This window comes from Denticeps clupeoides, chromosome 9 (assembly GCF_900700375.1).
Source record: "Denticeps clupeoides chromosome 9, fDenClu1.1, whole genome shotgun sequence".
NCBI lineage: Eukaryota > Metazoa > Chordata > Actinopteri > Clupeiformes > Denticipitidae > Denticeps > Denticeps clupeoides.
In genome coordinates, this window is record NC_041715.1 from 8,634,549 (window position 1) to 8,654,779 (window position 20,231).

General features: G+C 44.9%; 2 protein-coding genes across 4 annotated transcripts in view; one reads left to right on the forward strand and one right to left on the reverse strand.

Annotated features, from left to right (window-relative positions):
* Positions 1–5,493, forward strand: part of cerkl (CERK like autophagy regulator) — a 38,165-nt gene extending 32,672 nt beyond the window's left edge. The window contains exons 11-13 of one of the 2 annotated variants that reach the window (XM_028992198.1): positions 1,954–2,050; positions 3,482–3,672; positions 3,857–5,493. In XM_028992198.1, the coding sequence (XP_028848031.1) occupies positions 1,954–2,050; positions 3,482–3,672; positions 3,857–3,938 (370 nt within the window). In that variant the 3' untranslated portion in view covers positions 3,939–5,493. The remainder of the gene's footprint in view (positions 1–1,953; positions 2,051–3,481; positions 3,673–3,856) is intronic. The other variant, XM_028992199.1, reaches the window with a different exon arrangement.
* itga4 (integrin alpha 4) lies at positions 4,082–19,922 on the reverse strand. 2 transcript variants are annotated; one of them, XM_028992196.1, is made up of 28 exons: positions 19,517–19,919; positions 19,065–19,180; positions 17,839–17,933; positions 17,579–17,708; positions 17,312–17,379; positions 16,965–17,094; positions 16,023–16,108; positions 15,537–15,602; positions 15,310–15,447; positions 14,695–14,803; positions 14,045–14,139; positions 13,622–13,712; positions 12,949–12,994; positions 12,529–12,683; positions 11,541–11,695; positions 10,055–10,207; positions 9,891–9,967; positions 8,972–9,122; positions 8,700–8,798; positions 8,540–8,616; positions 7,641–7,730; positions 7,195–7,282; positions 7,016–7,123; positions 6,812–6,937; positions 6,595–6,720; positions 6,413–6,511; positions 6,205–6,324; positions 4,087–5,230 (listed from the first exon to the last, which is right to left on the reverse strand). In XM_028992196.1, the coding sequence occupies exons 1-28, from the start codon at positions 19,849–19,851 to the stop codon at positions 5,138–5,140; spliced, it is 3,222 nt and encodes a 1,073-aa protein (XP_028848029.1). In that variant the 5' UTR covers positions 19,852–19,919; the 3' UTR covers positions 4,087–5,137. The 2 variants fall into 2 exon arrangements, with proteins under 2 accessions (XP_028848028.1, XP_028848029.1); XM_028992195.1 differs by having other exon boundaries at positions 4,082–5,230; positions 6,205–6,511; positions 19,517–19,922.
* Positions 19,923–20,231: the final 309 nt, after the last annotated feature.

The following is a 20,231-nucleotide window of genomic DNA, read 5'->3' on the forward strand; positions in this document are numbered from 1 at the left end:
CCTCGCTGATTATGTAAGTTTGTCCAATGACAAAGAAATGAAAAATCTCAGAACAGTATCATTTTAATGGTAGGTTTATTTTAACAGTGACAGATAGCACATCAAAAGGAAAATTGAAAAAAATAACTTTAAATAACTGATTTGCATTTCATTGAGTGAAATGCAAATCACAGAGTGGTTAGACACGCCTACTCAATTAGTCCCCCTCATTAATGACTCCTGTCTTAACTAGTCACCTGTATAAAAGACACCTGTCCACAGAATCAATCAATCAGACAGACTCCAAACTCTCCAACATGGGAAAGACCAAAGAGCTGTCCAAGGATGTCAGAGACAAAATTGTGGACCTGCACAAGGCTGGAATGGGATACAAAACCATTAGCAAGAAGCTGGGAGAGAAGGTGACAACTGTTGCTGCAATTGTTCGAAAATGGAAGGAGCACAAAATGACCATCAATAGACTTCGGTCTGGGGCTCCATGCAAGATCTCACCTCGTGGGGTCTCAATGATTCTGATAAAAGGTGAGAAATCATCCTAGAACTACACGGGAGGAGTTAGTTAATGACCTCAAAGTAGCTGGGACCACAGTCACCAAGAAAACCATTGGAAACACATTACACCACAATGGATTAAAATCCTGCAGTGCTCGCAAGGTCCCCCTGCTCCAGAAGGCACATGTGCAGGCCCGTCTGAAGTTTGCCAATGAACACCTGAATGATTGAGAGAGTGACTGGGAGAAGGTGCTGTGGTCAGATGAGACCAAAATTGAGCTCTTTGGCATTAACTCAACTCGCCGTGTTTGGAGGAAGAAAAATGCTGCCTATGACCCCCAAACACCGTCCCCAATGTCAAGCATGGAGGTGGAAACATTTTGCTTTGGGGGTGTTTTTCTGCTAAGGGCACATGACAACTTCACCGCATCAAAGGGAAAATGGACGGAGCCATGTATCGTAAAATCCTGAGCGACAACCTCCTTCCCTCTGCCAGGAAATTGAAAATGGGTCGTGGATGGTTGTTCCAGCATGACAAAGGCAACAAAGGAGTGGCTCAAGAAGAAGCACATTAAGGTCATGGAGTGGCCTAGTCAGTCTCCTGACCTTAATCCAATAGAAAACCTATGCAGGGAGCTGAAGCTCAAAGTTGCACAGAGACAGCCTTGAAACCTTAGTGATTTAGAGATGATCTGCAAAGAGGAGTTGACCAAAATTCCTCCTAAAATGTGTTCAACTACAAGAAACGTTTGACCCCTGTGCACAAGGGTTTTGCCACTAAGTATTAAGTCTTTTTTTGTTAGAGGGTTCAAATACTTATTTCACTCAATGACTCAGTTATTTTTTCAATTTTCCTTTTGATGTGCTTTCTGTCACTGTTAAAATGGTAGTAGCCTAGTGGGTTGTAGCCTAGTGGGTAACACACTCGCCTATGAACCAGAAGACCCGGGTTCGAATCCCACTTACTACCATTGTGTCCCTGAGCAAGACACTTAACCCTAAGTTGCTCCAGGGGGACTGTCCCTGTAACTACTGATTGTAAGTCGCTCTGGATAAGGGCGTCTGATAAATGCTGTAAATGTAAATGTAAATGTAAACCTACCATTAAAATGATACTGTTCTGAGACTTTTCATTTCTCCACTGTATATAGTGAGTTTTTTTTTTATTAATTGCCATTAGGTATTATATAGGCCAGACCAGTGGAAGTGAAGTCTAAGCATGTTCATCACCATCATTAAAACACCAAATGGAAGCGTACCCATTCGTCCAGTATGGGAACAGACATGTTGTTCTGGTGGCTTGTGGTACAATGACACTTTCATTTCTGTCTCCTTTAAGTAAATTAATTCCACTGATGGGGCAATTAGTATGATTTCCCTGTGAATCTGTGAGCGTTGTTACAACGTGCGTGTTGTTAGTGACGTTTGAGTAGCTGACACAATTCGTTCTCCACTTCCAAGGCTGAACAATGGCAGCATGGCCCTGATCATCGCTCGGAACGCTTCCAGGTCGGAGTTCATCAAGCACCTGAAGAGATACAGCGGCAGAAGCAATCAGGTGAGATCATCCCATTCCTGTCAGCCCAGTGAGCCCTGCTGTGTCTGCGGCCCACGCAGGAAATCCAGGAGACGCTAATGGAGTTAGAACCCTTCCCAGCTTAAGCGGAATTAGCATACTGTCAAGTCAAATTAGTTCCCAGTTGTCAGATTTCCGTAAAACACTTTTCAGGCTAATACAGATTAGCCCCTTTTAGATCGTCCTTTTTTCCCCAAGCAATCCAATCTGAGGCTGTTTGTTAACCTACATTCTATATTAAAATGTATTTACTGTACAATACGTGTGATGTAGACTAGCTGGCTTCATCAGTAGGGTTTCGTGTCTGCGGACCCATTTTACTCAAATAGAAAGCCGTTTCTCTCAATGGTTCAGGTCTTACCTCGGGGGGCAGGTCATGCTCTGTGAGGCTGGGGGGCTCCACCTTGCCCTCCGCACCTCTCAACTGTGGAATCCCCCAGGGTTCAATTCTGGCACCTGTTACCTCCTCCCTCTTATCCTTATTTTTAAGATGCACGGTGTACAATAGGGACTGTCAGATTTACCTGTCATCCAACCCCCGACACCCCTCTTTGTACAACTTAGGGTAAAAATAAGGTGATTAACTTTGGGACCAGAGACCCCCAAATTGATTTAGGTCCTTTTGATAATCACCTCAAGCCCTTGGTCACAAACCTTGGAAATCCCTGGACAGTGAGTTTCAATTTGACAAGCAAGTGACCGGCACTGTTAAATCTAGGTTTTGTCATCTAAGGCTTCTAGCCAAATTAAAACCTTTTTTACTGTATCTTTGAGAACTTTAAAGGAAGTTGTTCACACTTTTATTTTTCACAGGCGGACGTCTGTAATGCAATTTAAACAGGAATTAGTCATTCTGCACTCTCCCACTCAGTTTAGCCTTATGGCAATGTTTTTATTTATTTTTATTACCTTTATTGTTTTATGTTTTCATTTTTAAGCCTATTAATTAATAAACAAACAAACAAACAAACAAATAAATAATTTTAATGTTTGCCAAGTATGCCGCATCTTACTTTGGTTTTTGTCTTTTGTGCTGCACTTTGGAAACTGTTTGAGTTAAAATGTGCTATATAAATAAAGTCGGACACAAGCTTTTATTACAGTCAAGTTTTAAAATGTACACTTCACAGTACAGGGGCCACGACCACAGCAGCCACAACGACCAGGTTCACCTCAGGTCAGCTGGGGATTGACGGGCTCATGCAGTGAGGGCTGCTGCACCGTCCACCAGTGCCCCCTTGTGGAGGATAATATATACACAGCGGTCAAGAGGGATTTTATTTAATAATCGAATGTAAATGTGTTTATCTGTGAACCTGTTTTCTCTCTAAATCGTTATTGTAAATTAAAATACTTTTTAAAAAAAATTACATTAGCACTGGTATTCAAGGATATCATCTGTCTCTTGAACAGTTCAGCTTCTCATTCGTGGAGACACACACCGTCAAGGCGGTGAAGCTCCGGCCGCGGGTCCAGGGCTTTTGGACAGACGACACATCGGAGGATAACGACTCTAACAGCACTCCCATCCTCTCCTCAGAGGGCATGTACCCTTGGAACATCGATGGAGACCTTCTGGAAGCTCCCGCTGAAATCCTCATTAGGTATGGGGTAGCTCTGCTCACCGCACGGCGCCCACAGGCAGCCTCTGACACGTGAAACGGATATATGTATTTAATGTGAAATGGGTTTCGACAGCTTTGTCATAAATTGCGAGTTTTCAGATTGTCAGTGTGCCTGTGGTGATGGTTAACAGAGGTCTCTGTGTTTGTTTTTACGTTATTACAGAGTTCACCCCGAGCTTTTGACTCTGTACGGAGAGACGGTGGAGGAGGCAGAGGAGTCTCCTGTTAAGTGCAGCTGCATTTAGAAATGCACACACACACACACACACACACACACACGCATCCCCTCATACGAACACACTCAGTATCTGAAAGGCATTCCGAGACGTCAGGATTTAAAACCAAACACACGACTGTTTTCTTCCTTTTTTTAAATAGACAACTTTTTATATAAAAAGCAAAAGACAACACATTCCAGTGCATGACAAATGCAAAAACCAAAGCAAATATGTTAACACTGTTTACACATTCGTTTAACAGAATTATGCACCAAAAACTTTCAAAAAAATGAAAGAAAATTGTAATAAAAATGTGCTTTCATGTGTAGCTCCCTGAATTGAAAAATACTGACGGCATTTTATTTTTTCCTCTCGTCCTGTCAACATGGTATTAAAATGCACTCCGGTGTCTTAAAAGCTCAACCTCCCCCAACCCTCGGTGGGCTTTCCTGATCTGGGTCCCTCCACCGGCGCAGCTGCATGCAGATTACGGCGTTCCTCCCTGGAGATGCTGAGCTCTGCGGCGGGAAGGGACTCGAACTCGAACTCGTCTTGCTCGCTTTCTCTCACACTAGAAGCGCGGCGGAAATGTTAGCCGTTGCGCGCGGACGCTTGCGCCGTTTTTTTTTGTTTTTTTTTAAACATTTCTTTTCTTTTTTTCCTTTTGGGGGAACCGAGAAGGGCGGAGAGGCCCGCAATGCGGGCGTGGCAATAGGAAACGAGAGTCGCTTCTCGCTTGTGGGTTCTTAACTTCGGCACGAGGGGGGAGGGGGGGGGCGCGGTTCACACCTTTCACGATGCACGTGGGAACCGGCGCAGGGCGGCGCGGCCCCAGTGTTTCTTCTCGTTGTGACTCAGCGGCGCATTCGGCCCCCAACAGCAGCCACAGATGTGGGTCTTCGGCTCGGACGGCCCACTCTGTATTTGGAGGCTGTATGCAAGAGTTCAGTCCAACTCGCCCACTGCAATGCTAAAGTGCATTTGGAATTTTCTTCTTCTTCCTGCTGACAGCAATCTTCTTTTTTCATTTGCCAGGACTCAATTAGGAGATAAAAAGGTCTCGTGCATGTTTTGACACCGTCATTTTACCGTTTACTGGTCATTATCAGTGTTCTCCTTGGCTCTATGTCTCTAGCCATAGTCCAAGCCAGCTTTCCCTTATGTTTTGAAAGGCGTTCCGGATGCGTTTTCCAGCTCTGTCTGTGGCGTCGCATTTTGTTGCTTGATTATATCACACTGTTCCTCTTCGAAACGTAGTCCCAGCTGTCTCTGCGTTCCTCCTCCTGCTTTTTCTTCAGCTCCCTTTTAAAGAATCCAGCCTGTCACAAAAAAAAAAAGAAATGTTTGCATCAAATCTTGAATCACAACTTCTGGTGTAGCCGTGTTGATGCACTTTGCTTTAGTGTAAGGTAAAAGGTCTCCCCGGGATCTACTGCTTGCTAGTTATCTCTATCCCACAGAGGAGAAGCTAGCTACCTTTTTTTGTTGGTGTGTAATTATTTCCGTCAGCCGATGATATTTTTTATAAAATGATTGACTTCTCTCCTGCACACCATCATTAAAGATCCTGTTTCTGTTTGTATATGTAAATCCTGTAGATGCATTTTACCTTACACTAGCAAACAAGCCGCACTCTCAGCACATAGTACTAATTTGAAAAAATCTAAATCATATAATCATATGATTAAAATGTAATGTAAATAGGTTCTACTGTCTGGTGATGCAGTTAGATGAACATATAGTGTTTAGGATATTGCACCCAGCACTGCTCTGAACAGTCAGTCAAAGCCAAGATGAAAAATATTGATGTACACTACCAGTCAAACGTTGTGACGCGCCTACTCTGTGACGGTTAAGGAGGAAGTGAAGTATATTTGATGAATCTGCTTTTTCAGAGTCGCCTCTTTTAACCTTCATGGCGGCTTTGTTCGCTATTGTCATCATCAAAAGTCGCTTCATGAGATGCTCATTAGCATGAGTGAATGATAAGAAATTGTTCAGCATAAACCTTCAATAATGTTGGAAAATCATCCTGATTTAAGGTGGTGGAGAGAAGCCGTCATCACAGCAAAAGCTCTTGCTTTTGTCTCAAATATTCAAACATTTTGCCCTGTTTTTTTTGTTTATTACATAACCTCATGTGTTAATAGTCCTGCATCTTCAATTTACAATATAAAAAAAACAAAGACCCATAAATGAGTCGGTATGCCAAACGTTTCACTGGTAGTGTATATTGCAGCATGACATCTATTCTGTAATATGAAGTAATTGTAAAAAAAGAAATTCCACTCACCTTCCACAAAACCAGGATGAGCAGGGACAGAATGATCAGCCCAAAAATCAGACTGCCAACAATAATGCACAACCCCATGTACGGGTGTGGCTTCTGGTCGAAGTAAGCCTCTAATGCCACCTACAGGGTTTGAGTGGGTGAAAAGAGAGCGGTCAGTGTTATCCTGCCGATGCAAGCCTGCCATTCCTACCGTCCAGAGGTCACATACCGAAGCGGAGATGTGGTCCTGCAGCAGGATAACGTTGGCGTCAGGCCGTGGCGAGGTGATTGAGATTAAGCTCTCCATAAGCATCAAGCTGTGTCTCCCCTGAAAGACATTAAACAGAATTCCTCAGTAACTGGCAAACAATCTGCCGGCACCTCCGAAGGGGTCAAGACATGGTCGCTCACCGGTAAGAGCTGGAGAACCATAGGATTCAGTTCCACCTCCACTTGAAGGGTGACCTCCTTTCCAACATCCAGGTCTCCGAAGGCACACCTCACAGGCAGGCACAGGCTGTCCCCAGGGGAGCAGAACTGGAGGAGAACTTCCTTTGTTAGTGTTACCACAAGAACAGGACCTGTCCCAGGTAAATTAGTTAATGTTTGTTAGTCGTTGAACACTCACCATTTCTCGCTTGCTTCGTTTTGAGAAGAAAAAGAAAAGCTCAGACAGAAAACTTGATTCGGGTACTTCGCATTCGTCATCGGTCCACCGGCTCTCATTTCCAACAAAGCACTCACCATGCGAGGTCTAGGGTTTAAAAAAAGAGCTTAGAAAACTGCAAGTCTCATTCATGAAACTCCGTCTATAACTGCATTTAAAACCTACCTGCACTCCTGCCACCCTGAGTAATCTGTACGTATGCGGAGCAACAGTCTGCGGGAAGAGAATTTCCACCTGGGCACTGAGAGCTTTGCTCAGACCCGTATTTACAACCTGTTGGTCATGGTGAAAGCGTTACATGTGACCAAATTCAACAAACATCACGTGATGGTGAGTGTTTGTACCTTATATGTGTAATTAAACTTCTCAGCATAGCAGTCAATGGGTATGAGATCTGGGTCACCAAACACAAAGGATGTTGGAGATACATAACTGCAGGTAAAGAGCAAAAAATTTAAGCGTTTATGTAAATTAAATATACACACACACATTTCTATGCAAAAAAACCCCAAAGACTAAAAGCTAGCATACAAACAATTATTTATAAAACAGTTTATATTCAGAAACATTTCAGCTCATATTTACCCCGAGTCAGAACACAGGGATAACACAGGAGCAAATTTTTATATATATGACATTGCACACAAAGATAATTATTGCTCATGGATTCTGATGTACAAAAATACTGAGCTAATTCCCCCCCCCCCAAATATTTTCATGAATAAAATAGATTTTTGCATCGAGTTACAGCGTAAGTGGTTACTGAACACTGGTTGAAATGGTTTCTTACCCGTGGACACTGAAATCAACAGCATATCTCAGGGGTAGTGACACGGTGACAAAGTTGTCATTTAGGAGGTCACTTTGTTCAAAACTGTCACTGAAAAAATAAAAATAGACATATTTATTAAAAATAATAAAAGAATGGGAACAAGCAATTTGAAAAACTACGCTTGTTGCATAATTACACAATTGAGATTATTTTATTTTAAGATTCGCTTTTAGAATTGTTTCGGTTTCTCTCTATAAACAGAATGATAAAATCTTTATCAACAATTCTGTTTTTATTAACCACACAATATTTGACTGGTGCTTGTTTAATATTTTCTTTGCGATTCTTCTTCTATTTAACTTTACAAGTGGAGCATCATGGGTAATATCAACGCCAAAAAACAGGTCTCCACTGTGCACTTTTGGTCAAATTTGTGGTGTGACAAATCCACAAAACCCCAGGCAGATCCACTAACCTATCCAATATGCTGAAATGCATTTTTTTGCTTTTTTTTTGTTTATATACTCCTGGACGCAATGCAAAAAATTGCTTTTTATGGCTATAATTCTACTGTTATTAGACTGACTCTAAAACAATATTATTAATTATTATTTAATAATGAATTATTTGCATGACAGTAAATAGCCACCTAAAAATGGCAATGACATGGCAACCCTAACACAAGCCATAGTAACCATCAAACATGACCATAACTAGCTCTGTGGTAAACCATGCTGACTCATTCTTTCCCTCAAAAAAAGATTGCAAAATTGTCTAGCCAACAAAAAAAATGACCGAGTAGCACTGAGTCATCTGTTCCGGTGTTGAAATTATGACCCCACTGAAGCCACATGTCTTTCAGAATCAGTCATTTCGTCAAAACACAAGTCACTTTGCAGACCCAGCGGTCTCTTTACCTTGTAGCGTTGATGCTGATGCTAACATTCCCAGCGCTGCTGTTCTGGTTCACGTCCAGCAAGAAGCTGATGTTCACCTGCGTTGGAGATGCCACGGTCAAATAGGCTACGGGCAGATTTTCCCGATTGTGCGCATCTCTGCAGCGGGCCGTGCGTTTACCTTCGCGTGAGGGCCGATGTACAAGTTGCCCACGCTGCAGTCCAGCCCGACAATCGACTTGCTTTCTTCAGTAATGTCGCAGCTAACATATTTCTCCTCCTGAAATGGTAATTATCAGTTGACAAGAAACGTGTTAAGTAGCAAGAAGACTTCAACCATTTTTTTTTTTTTTTCGTGAGCTCGCTCTCACCGCAAAGCTGTTTTGCCTCCGTCTTGCTCACATTGTTAATAATTACCGGGCTATTCTCGGAAGACTGTAATGAGCCACTTACTGCATCCAGCACTTTAATGTAGTGCAAATTACTGGGGAATCTGAGGTGCAGCATGGGAAGGAAGGCGTCGTCTCCAGCGTTGACCAGCGTTGTGTTCAGCATGATGGTCTTTCCGTTTCCGAGTGCAAAGTACGGCATGTTGTTGTAGGACCTGGCAGAGCAACATACGGTTTGGAATTGTGAGAACGTTCACACCCGCGCCACCCATTTATTTATGCACGTCCTGAGGTCGCCTTTGGCCTTACGCTAGCAACCAAGCCCCGCGCATGGTGCCAGTTCGAAAGCGGTGCCCGTCATGTGAACCGGGCCCTTTCCACCCCCCTGCGTGTTGTGCTGGATGGCGTTTTAAGGAAGAGATGTTGTCAGCCTGATGGTCTTTATTAGCCCCAAAAAAAAACATTGCTGTAAAAAAAAACAAAAAAAAAACAGCAGCATATGCCGGGGGGCCGGATAAGTTGGGCTGCCGGGGGTGGGAGCGTTTCACACGGCTGCTGGTGGAGCCCAGGACCCGCGCCTGATGTTTCTCATCTACGAGCACCAGGTGTGCATCTGGGAGGGTGACAGGACTCAAGTTCTCACACACACACACACACACACACACACGAGCACATGCACACAGATGCAAAGTCTTGCCTTATGAATAATCAAATCATGTATTATTACCGAGTTGTGGGAGGCAGGCCCATAAATTATCTTGTGTTTAGGGGATTAGTGGATCTGTTCGCAAATGCACACTAGACACACACACACACTTCTCCTAATTAGGCAAGCTTAAAAGGGCAGTGGTAGCATTTCGTTCGACCTTTGACCTACTATTTGCTTTGACATTGAAATATACCAGAAAAAGAAAAGAAGGGTGTAAAATATAATAATGAATCAATATTAATTTTCCCATTAATGTGCTAATATATGCACTTACTGCGGTAAGACCAAGTGAGCGAACACTTGCAGGTTAGTCGAGCAGTTCTCCCAGGCGCAGTATCGAGCAAATTCCGTCTACAAAACAGATGTCAGGAAACATATTTCTTTGTTTTTTTGCCCGAACCAGACATGCGAGGAATACTGGAACAATGAAGGACACACCTTATTGGTCACCACGTTGCTGTTCTCTCCCCTCTGCTGCAGAATGGGCTTGAGGGCAGGCAGGGTTCGCGAGCTTGACCTTGCAGTGCTGTGCTCCCCAAGCTCATAGGTCACCTCAAAATAGATGGGGGTGAAGATGTCACGGACATCTTTCTGTAACAGAGAGAAATGACAAAACAGTTCAGTTTAGTTGAAAAAAAAAAAAAAACTCCTGCTCGTCCTCCATCCTGATTACAGACGAAGCCCTGGCTGGTAAGTGGGGTAAGAAACGGCTCGTTTTTATTCCAAGCTCAGCTGGCGAGGGTTGCATGCCGACTCTCCCGGGCTCAGTTTGGCCACGGAACTGGCAAGTGAGCTGGACTCTGGCACGCTGATCTGACGTCCGTCTAAAGGACCTGGACCTCGGCCACGCGGACGTCCCGAGAGCCGCTCATTCCACCGGTAGAGGCCGATCTCAGCTGGATCTCACAAACTCAAAGTCAAAGCTGGGACGTGCGCCCTTTGCTGAAGGATTTACACCCAAACGTGGGGACAGCACCATGAATACTAAACACCTTGTCCACAAAATACTACATTATAATACTAAGTGAATGCTAAACACCATGTCCACAAAAATAAATACTACAAAAGAGAAGCAATACAGGATGTATTCAGTAATGTAACACATATACTATATAACCTGATGTGACAAACACACCGGACAACAGAAAGATATGTGTGAAGTCAAATGTGTGAAGATAAAGGCATCTTATTCATTTGGTAAGCAACACCACATTTTGGATGCTGTGTTTATGTGAGTGTGTGAGAGATATACATTTCTAAAAACTAAAACTACACACAAGGTTCCCATCACATCTGCTGCACATTCCCTTCATTAGTCCAATCAACCATTAATTAAAATACTGAAAAATACATCAAATGTACAGGTGCCAGTGTGATAATCACACTGGTTTATAGCCACTAACTCCGCCTCTGGCTATTTATAACAGCCCAGGCAGACAGAGGGGGGGGGCATTAATTATTCTCTATAACATGAGCCTGATCAGATGTGTTCTCTAATCAGATCTGATCCTGTGAGTCCCCTTCAGACACCTGGAACATTAACCCTTTCATATGTTTGTGCTGATGCGCATTCAGGGTGTGTCTACACAAGACACAGAATAGACCCTAAACAGGAACTCTTTATTCACAAAAGCATTCTTTTTGGCACAAACCAACAAAGGCATTGATTGGTCAGTTGTTTTAAAAGCACTGAGGTAAACAGCACGATGTGACATGCTTGTGTGATATATGAACAATTTATTATTTTTGCATCAAAATTTTTACTTCTAAATCTACAAAACCCAACATCTTTCAGTGCCTGCTACTCCAATCGCTCTTCCGGACCATTATCATCGTTCAGAAACAAGGCCACTCCTGCTGGTGCGTGGGCCAGGGGTCCCCTGAATTCAGAACAGCTCTGTGCATGCTGGACACACACACTCACCCTCATAAATGCCTGGTGGGTCTCACAGGTGAGCTCGTTGTGTTTGGTCTTGACGCGGCCCACGGTGATGTTAGACGTCCCGTTACCATGGAAATAGAAGCGAAGGGGAAAGGCTTCTTTGTGGTGCGCGTCTGCTGTGAGGTTGTACCGCATTTCTGAACAACGAACAGAAACAGTAAACAGAAAAAGAATTGATCAGAAACAAAATGGTAATTTATGATGTAATACAACATCCTTATCTAGTGTGTGCTAACAGTTGCGGTTGAATATTTCTGCATAAACATGACCTAAAACATTATCCTAAAAGTAGATAAGGAGAACCCAATTAAACTAATGAGAAAAATTGAATGCTTTTTGCAATATTACACATCTGTGTGTGCACATCAAAACGATGCCTTTGCTTTCAGTATCTGGTGTTTCCTGCAACTGTTGATCAGTCTTGCACTTTGGCCTGGTGCCCTTTTAGCCCGTTCCTGCGTACAGAACAGCTTCACCTCTGAGGTGCTGGTGGGCTCCCTCAAACGGGACTCAGGTCAGGGCTTTGACTCGCCCGATCCGAAACATTCCCATCACTCTTTATGTTACATCAATCTTTGGTAGTTCAACTTGTATGCTTAGGGCCATTGTCTTGTCTTGCTACCCACATTCAGTTCGTTATTTTGTCTTCATGAATGTGACCAGACCTTTGCAAAATAAAACATCTATATAGCTATGTATCAATATATTTAAGGCTATTTTAGGTCATATTTAAGCAGAAATCAAGAAGGTTCTATGGGGTTCACAAACAAAACTGTCCAGTGTGCGTGGATCACGTGGTCTTATCTGACGATTCTTGCCTAGTGTACACCCTGTTTAGGCCAACGGAAAAACACAGGCATGTACAGTACAGATAAAGGTGTGGTGCGGACTTGGCGGTTGAAGTTGCCATCCTCATGTCTAAGTCAATCACGATAAGAAGGACAAGGCTACATGTCACAACAAATTTTACCAATGCGCCCGCCGATGGGACGGCCCGTCACTCGGAAACACACGCTGACGTTGACGCAGACCGTGGGTTGGCCGTTCTCCCGGCACTGAGGTATGGTGCGGTTCACCCTGTCGGGCAGCAGCATGAAGGCCTCCACCTTCACTACAGGTCGCGTCCTGCAAAGGACAGAGACTGACTGAAGGGCTCCAGCTTTGCTAAGTACAGTCGTTACTAATATGAAAGTGAAGTGATTGTCATTGCACATGCACATGGTGCACACAATGAAATGTGTCCTCTGCTTTTGACCAGTGATCAGTGGGCAGCCATGAAAGGAGCCACTGCCCCTTGTGACTATGGAGATGCCGGGGATTGAACCCAGGACCTCATAGACGCAAAGCATGCACTCTACCAATGAGCTACATGTACCAGGGCTGCAGTTACCTGAGCACCACGGCTGAGTCAGAGAGGAAAGCACCCACTGCAACATCTGCAAAAAAATGAAAGATTAGGGATTAAAGCGACATAGGCATCAACCTTCATTGCCATTCTGTCAAGGTCCGACTCTGGGCGGTGCCCCGGCTCCGTGTTCCAGTCCGGAATTTTATGTTGTCAATGTCATCTTCCCGATCTCCTTATTGTGTGCACCTGATGTAAATGCAGCCTTATTGTGTCTAGCCCTCGTTGGGCCATTGCATGTGTGTGCCTGTCCTGTCTTTTGCTTTGTTTTCCTTCTACCGTGCCCTGTACTGCCGCCGTGACACCTTCCTCTCAAGAACTGCATTCCATGACCGTGGTTAAACTTGGACACAGTCTCAACACGGCAATGTCTGGCTGGACCTCACAAGCCGGCGGCAGAATATCCTGTTTATCTTGCTATGATTAGGGTCAAGACAAGTGCAAAGTGGACTCATGGGAAAAAAGGTCCCATGAGGGGGCTATAGAATCAATGGTTTTCCATCAATCATCAGGTACTCACTAAACCAGACCATTATTGGTCTTTTATATTGTGACACCTGTATGTTAAACATAAGACATGTTTCTCTGACTGGCAACTCAGTGGACAGTTCTAAAAGAAGGAAGACCCAGACAGCTATGTGTAAAATGTGACCGTTACCTTGGTAACCATTTCCATCAATGTCGATGAGCCCAGACACAGACTGGCCAAACATTTTTAGGGGACTGCCCAGATCCGCTCCAGTAATGCGCTACGAAAGACAAGGAAGTCAGGAAGTCAGATAATGGCAAAAAAAAAAAAGTGAACTGCATGTATCTATGTGCATTTATGAGGAAATATGATTGTTAGGATAATTTTTCTAATTCTGAAAGTTTAATCTCTACAGTGAACGGAACCAACAGCCTCAGGAAATTGCAGCAATTCGGCCAACAAGCCCCTCCAGCTATCCCACAGTGCGGACAGAAACAATGGGACAATTGTCACAGGATGGAGAGCCGGGGTCCGGGGAGGGAGGCCCTGACCTCCTCCTCCCCCGTATCTGCTGGGCCAGCAGACGCCACGCAAACACCAGCTGGGACGTACTTGCGAGAAGGTCCGTGTGATGCCATTCTTCCTCCCATTGTAGATATAAATAGCTCCTTGCAGATCGTCCTCCTGAGGAGCACCGACTGCCACATCTGCAACACATTTACAGTCGGGGGGGTTACAGGGACTCAGGGGGCCAAGCAACACCGTGGAAAACTGTAGGCGCTGATGTCATGAACAAAGTTGCTGAGAAGTACTAAACACCTCGTCCTTTTCAGAATACGTCTGGCACATCCAAGCATGGACTTTACTGTGACTTTTATTGCCACCTCGGCCTGCTCCCCTTGGCCAGCCAGGTGCCTTCTCTTATCCCGATATGTGCACCCATTACTTGGCAAAACACTGCCGCTACCCATGTGTCTCTGCTGTGCATCATGTCATACAAAAATAAGTAGAAAATATTGTAATATCTCTGTCACTCAAAAACATTTAGATCAGGATGTAGAAGTAGAAATTCTACCCGTGTGCATGTATTATATGCGCTAGAATGATGTCATAATAGAAGAGTGATACTGAAGATGGAATGCCATCGGCATCAGGATAAGGTGGTGGTCATTGATGCAGCCGCTGGTGTTGATGCCATATGAAAGATATTAAATTGCGCTATCATCATATTATTCAGAATAGATTTGCATAAAGATGATTACCTGGAAATCCATCATTGTCAATATCCCCGAGGTTAGCGATGGTTTCCCCAAAACGTGCAGCATAGGAGTCTCTCCCCACCAGTACAAATTTGGCCTCTGTCAGATTTGCCTGTGGGACACATGCATGTTACATGATGAGTGGCTAATCGCTAGTAAAAAACCTACTTTGAAATAACGGGCAAGTACACAGGGAATACGGAGAACTGTGGCTTTAAGTCAATTCAGTATTTTACTCATAATGTACTTACAACATTGTCTTTTTTGTGAAAATTACACAACACTGTAAAATTATAATACTGATTTTTGCCACAAGTAGAACTTAATTTGCTGACACAAGTTACCAAAAAAAAGCCATTTTGCTTTGCATGTTGTTAATTATTTACAGGGAGAGTGCTGCCCAATGTGCCCGTGACCGTGGCTTGAACCGTTTTTTTGGTATCTCACTAAATGTATATGCACATTTGCCACATTCTTCTGTAAACGTGTAAAAAGCAAAACCACAAATGTTTTAAAGAGCCCAGTTCAGACGATTTCTGAGCCACAGCGTTCCACGAAATGAATGTTATGACACTGAGTGGAGAAATCTAAGAGTAATCATGAAAAAAATCCACTTACGTTTCCCTGGTTTATATAGACGTGCACGCGGCCCTCCTCTCGCACCGAGCTGTACATCGGAGCCCCGACCAGCAGGTCCGACAGGCCATCCGAGTTCAGGTCAATGGCGCAGACGCTGGCTCCGTAGTAGGATCCCAACTGTGGGGAGGAGAGTGTGTGTTTGAGGTGAGGAATAATGTTTGATAATGTCATGTTTTACCTTAATTACATCGACCAACAGCACTCACCTTAGTGCCCTTTAGTTCCGTGTTAATAATGCTCAGCAGGTTCCCCTGCATGCTGAATACGTACGCCTGCGCCCAGGACAGGAGGGGTCGTGTCGTTAGTCAAATGAAAAAACAGCTCGCGGATCTTTGCTAAGTCCATCAGGCGCAGCCAACATTCGCTGCGCTCATAAATACTCGGGCTGCACGCGCGTAAAGCTGCATGCAGCCACGCTCATAATAACCACCGACTTCCTCTTCCACGCGGTTGGACAAAATTTCAGTCTCAAGCAACTGAAAGACCATACTGTGACCAAACAGTGCTGTCCTACAATGACCAGCTTCTTCAAATTTGCCAAAGCCTTAAATCAAATTGCCATTTACTGCCATAAATGAGTAGGCCTATCAACAACGACATTGTGTTTCGCAAAGTCAGAGTGCGAGAGCAGGAGAAAAGAGGGTGGAAAATAATATTTTTCAGATGATAAGAACTTGAAGTTTAACTCTTACTCTACCAGTCTGCCCATGCTGGGGAGCCCCGCCCACTATCTCCATGCTCTCACGGTGGAGAAAGTGTCCAGCACTGACTGCATATCCTAACAGAGACAAAGCACACATTTCGGTGGGTTACAAGAAAAATACATATCTGAAGGGTTGGGAAAAGAAAGAAATGGTTCTCAGTTAGAATCAATCTCTAGAGACTATTTGCTTAAAACACAAGCTTGCAAGAGTGGAGCCAAGTGCCAAGTGCGAACATGGTATATGCATGTTTTAACGGATGTTTTACAAACGCCCAGCCTGAAAGTGCATCTGTGGCCATTATGTTTACAGCTTTATCGCTTTTACCCAGGTAAATTTTGAACATTTAAACAATTATTAGAATTATCACCTTTTTAAGGTGTATTATAAATTGCAATAAAATATTCAGACTGAACAGAAGAACACTTTAAACAGGCCAAAATACATATGTAGCATAATAATTCACACGAATTAGCCGCTTTATTTAGAGGACGCCGAAGGACTAGAAAGACTGCGCATACTGTTAAAATACATCATCTCTAACATTCCTCCTCTGGTTTTCTGGTGCACAGCACTGAATGCACGTCAGCATTTTACTCCCATGCATTTTGAACGTTCAGAATAAACACCTTTTTTCTGCCTTTATGGAATGCAAATTGGAATTCAGTTAAAAGCAAAGTATACCCAACCTTACATATAAAACGCATTATGAGGGTTTTTGTTCTATTGCATACATCTTTACCCCCCCCCCCCCACTTGCTCAATGTATGTGCCAACATGTGCAGATATGAGCAAGAAAAACACCAGGCAAGATTTTGCACCTGACAATCAGCTTCCTGTTCTCAACAGCCAAAATAACCCCCGTCAAAAGAGTGGCGCATGTGAAAAAAGCCACGAGCGGTGCAGTCAGTAGCTGCAGAACAGAAAACCCACCGAGGTAGCTGCCATACTGAACGGTGCTGTCATCATCCAGATACGCTGCCACCACGTTGCTTGAGGTGTTGTAAACCAGAACCGAGCCGGTCCAGTATGACGTTCCGGGAGCTCCCATTATAATCAGGTCCTGTAGGCGCGAAAGCAGAATTAAACCGGCGCCATTACTTGCATATTTCATATTTGGAATTGAAGAAATCACAATGTAGATATACCAGTAGCAAACATCCCAAAATTCGCCAACGCACTGGCTTACTACTGTATTACTACACAGACGGTCTAGTGTACGTTGTTTAAATGTTTTTAATTGTTCTAAATCTACTGAAAGAATCAGTTAGAACAATAACCTTTGTCTGGAAGTTTGATATTCCTGCCTGGCAGGAACCGTAGTCTTCACCGAACTTCCGCTGGTGATCTGACAAAAGATAAAGTGAAAATTTCGACTTGTCCACGTCCCTCGTGGACACTAATACCAGTATCGGACGAACACAGTATTTTTTTGCGCTGTTAGGAAACACATGGCTGCATACTTGCAAACTATCAGAACGGCGCCACTCGCGTTCCGCGGAACTGGCGCGTCCACAGTTCGGTTGCAACACGAAATACCGCAATACCTCTGTAGCATGGCGTCAGCGCGCGCGACTGGGTCAGATCGGGCGTGAACTTGTAGCAGACGCCGTGAGGCAACTTGTTTTGATTGTCCTGCTTGCTGTAGAAGACGTTCTTCCAGCGATGCCCACATGCCTGCAGAGACACACACACACACACACACACACACACAAAACCGGTTCAAATGAGTTTTCAGTTTGGAGTTCGTACGTAGGAATCGATATGATGCGAATACTAGAATACTGGCGTACAGACTGGCACGTACCACAACGTCACCACCGTCAGGCCGCCGGGACAGACTCACGCCCATCCACTGGTTGTCGTCTTCAGGGTAGCAGGTTTTCCCACAACTGTGATGGCCTACGACACAAACACAACGCACTGTTGTCTCCGTAAGGCCTCGGCGTGGCCTCGCGGTTGCCATAAATCAGATAAGTGACCATGACATTGTGACATGGCGCAAACATGAGGCTCCAGCTGCAGCCAGCACACCGACCAGAGCAGAGAAAAGCAAACCGGCGCTTGCAAATAATTCCGCCCTCACAAAATGCTTCTTTTTTCTCCACGCTTTCCAGTCTAACCTTTGCTAATAAAAAAATTCTCTGAGTCTCTGGCCATTTTCACGTGGCATCTGTCCATCCGTCCTACTCTATGGAGACTAGAGTGGAGGAAGAACCTGGTTCATCACCGCTGGATTATCACATGCAGCTTCATAACACAGAATGGACATACAGTACAGGACAAAAGTTTGGACACACCTTCTCATTCAATGTGCTTTCTTTATTCTCATGACCATTTACGTTGGTAGATTCTCACTGAAGGCATCAAAACTATGAATGAACACATGTGGAGTTATGTACTTAACAAAAAAGGTGAAATAGCTGAAAACATGTTTTATATTCTAGTTTCTTTGCTCTGATTACTGCTTTGCACACTCTTGGCATTCTCTCGATGAGCTTCAAGAGGTCGTCACCTGAAATGGTTCTCCAACAGTCTTGAAGGAGTTCCCAGAGGTGTTTAGCACTTGTTGGCCCCTTTGCCTTCACTCTGCGGTCCAGCTCACCCCAAACCATCTCGATTGGGTTCAGGTCCGGTGACTGTGGAGGTCAGGTCTCCACTTTTTGTTAAGCACGTAACTCCACATGTGTTCATTCATAGTTTTGATGCCTTCAGTGAGAATCTACCAACGTAAATGGTCATGAACATAAAGAAAACACGTTGAATGAGAAGGTGTGTCCTGGCCTGTACTGTATGTGGCTGAGAGTCGGAGAGGTTTGCCGCTTTGTAGGGGCCTGTGCTCTGCTCACTATATTTTGGCCTCTCGTGCGTTATTTGATGGTTTTGTTATACAGAGGGAAAGTATTAGTCCATAATATGTCTATGTGACTGAAGGTGAGTCCGACTATTGGTCATTAGTCGATAATCAGTATTTTTGATTACAGCACAGGGCTTCGACTGTGAAGGAGGAGGGGAAAGGGGGGAGATACCGACCGAAAGGGAGCTGCTCGCAGTGTCTCCCGTCCGTAACGCTGCATTTGTATACGGCCCCGGGTTTCTTGGCTGCGCGGCTGAAGCTGGAATCTGCGACCGGCGCCCCGACCAGCAGCCTGGAGGCAGAGCAGACATCATCATCATCCTCATCATCATCGTCCTCGTCCTCATGGTCAGCAGCAGCAGAGTAATGAATGGGGCGTCGGTACGCCACACGTCAAAAGTCCTTTTCTTTCCTGCTCTCTCTTTATTTTGCATAATTAGTGTGCGTGAGGACGCATTCATTAGCATGCACACATGCGCCTCGCCACTAATGAATGGGCCGCTTTGTCAAAAGTCGCCAAGACGTTTATTCTGAGGACAACTTGGCGACCCGAAAACGCAAACATTACACAAGCTACGATAAGTTCTGCTCTAAACAGATATCGTTTCCATGAACCTGGCGTACAGACCATGTTTGCTGCTGCGCCCGGTGCAGCAGCACCGTGTATCCGAAGAGAGAGCCGTTCGGTCCGCGGAACTGGAGGGGACCGTCCACGTCCAAGTTGTACCCGGCGGCGAAGCTCCACAGGTAGCAGAGGCAGAGCGCCTCGCCGAGGAACATCCTCCCGTCCCGGACGCGCGCCTCCATTCCCCTGCGCGCTCCTTCTTCTCGGCTCGTGTACGGAGAGGAGGAGGAGGAGGAAGAAGAAGAGGGGGAAGAAAGAGGTGACTGTCGGAGGGCGGCGGCGGCGGCGGCGTATCTGGAAGCCGAGGTCCGTCCGGCCGACTCCAGCCCGCCCAGCATCCGCGCGCGTCACGTGAAACTTCTCCAACTTTCCGCGGCGCTTTGAAGCGGGCGCGCGCCGACCCCGCCCACGTCACAGGAGGGGGGGGTGGGGGTGAAAAGGGCCAGAAAACGTGGACGCGGACGCTGCGTTGAGACTCCGTTGCGGAAACGTTCAGCAGCGTTAGAGTGTCGACGTCGCCGCGCGGCTCCCTTTTTTTGGCTGTGAGAAAAAAAGTTGACCTTTTTGACCCCAAGGAAACGCCTAATCAACGATATTCACTAGCTGACGTCATGGCTGGCCGGTTTAATCAAACTCGTTACTAAGTAAAGCTGAGCAAGGTTGCAGGTTCGAATCCTGAACCGCCAAAGGTACCACTCAGGTGCCACTGACCAGTTTA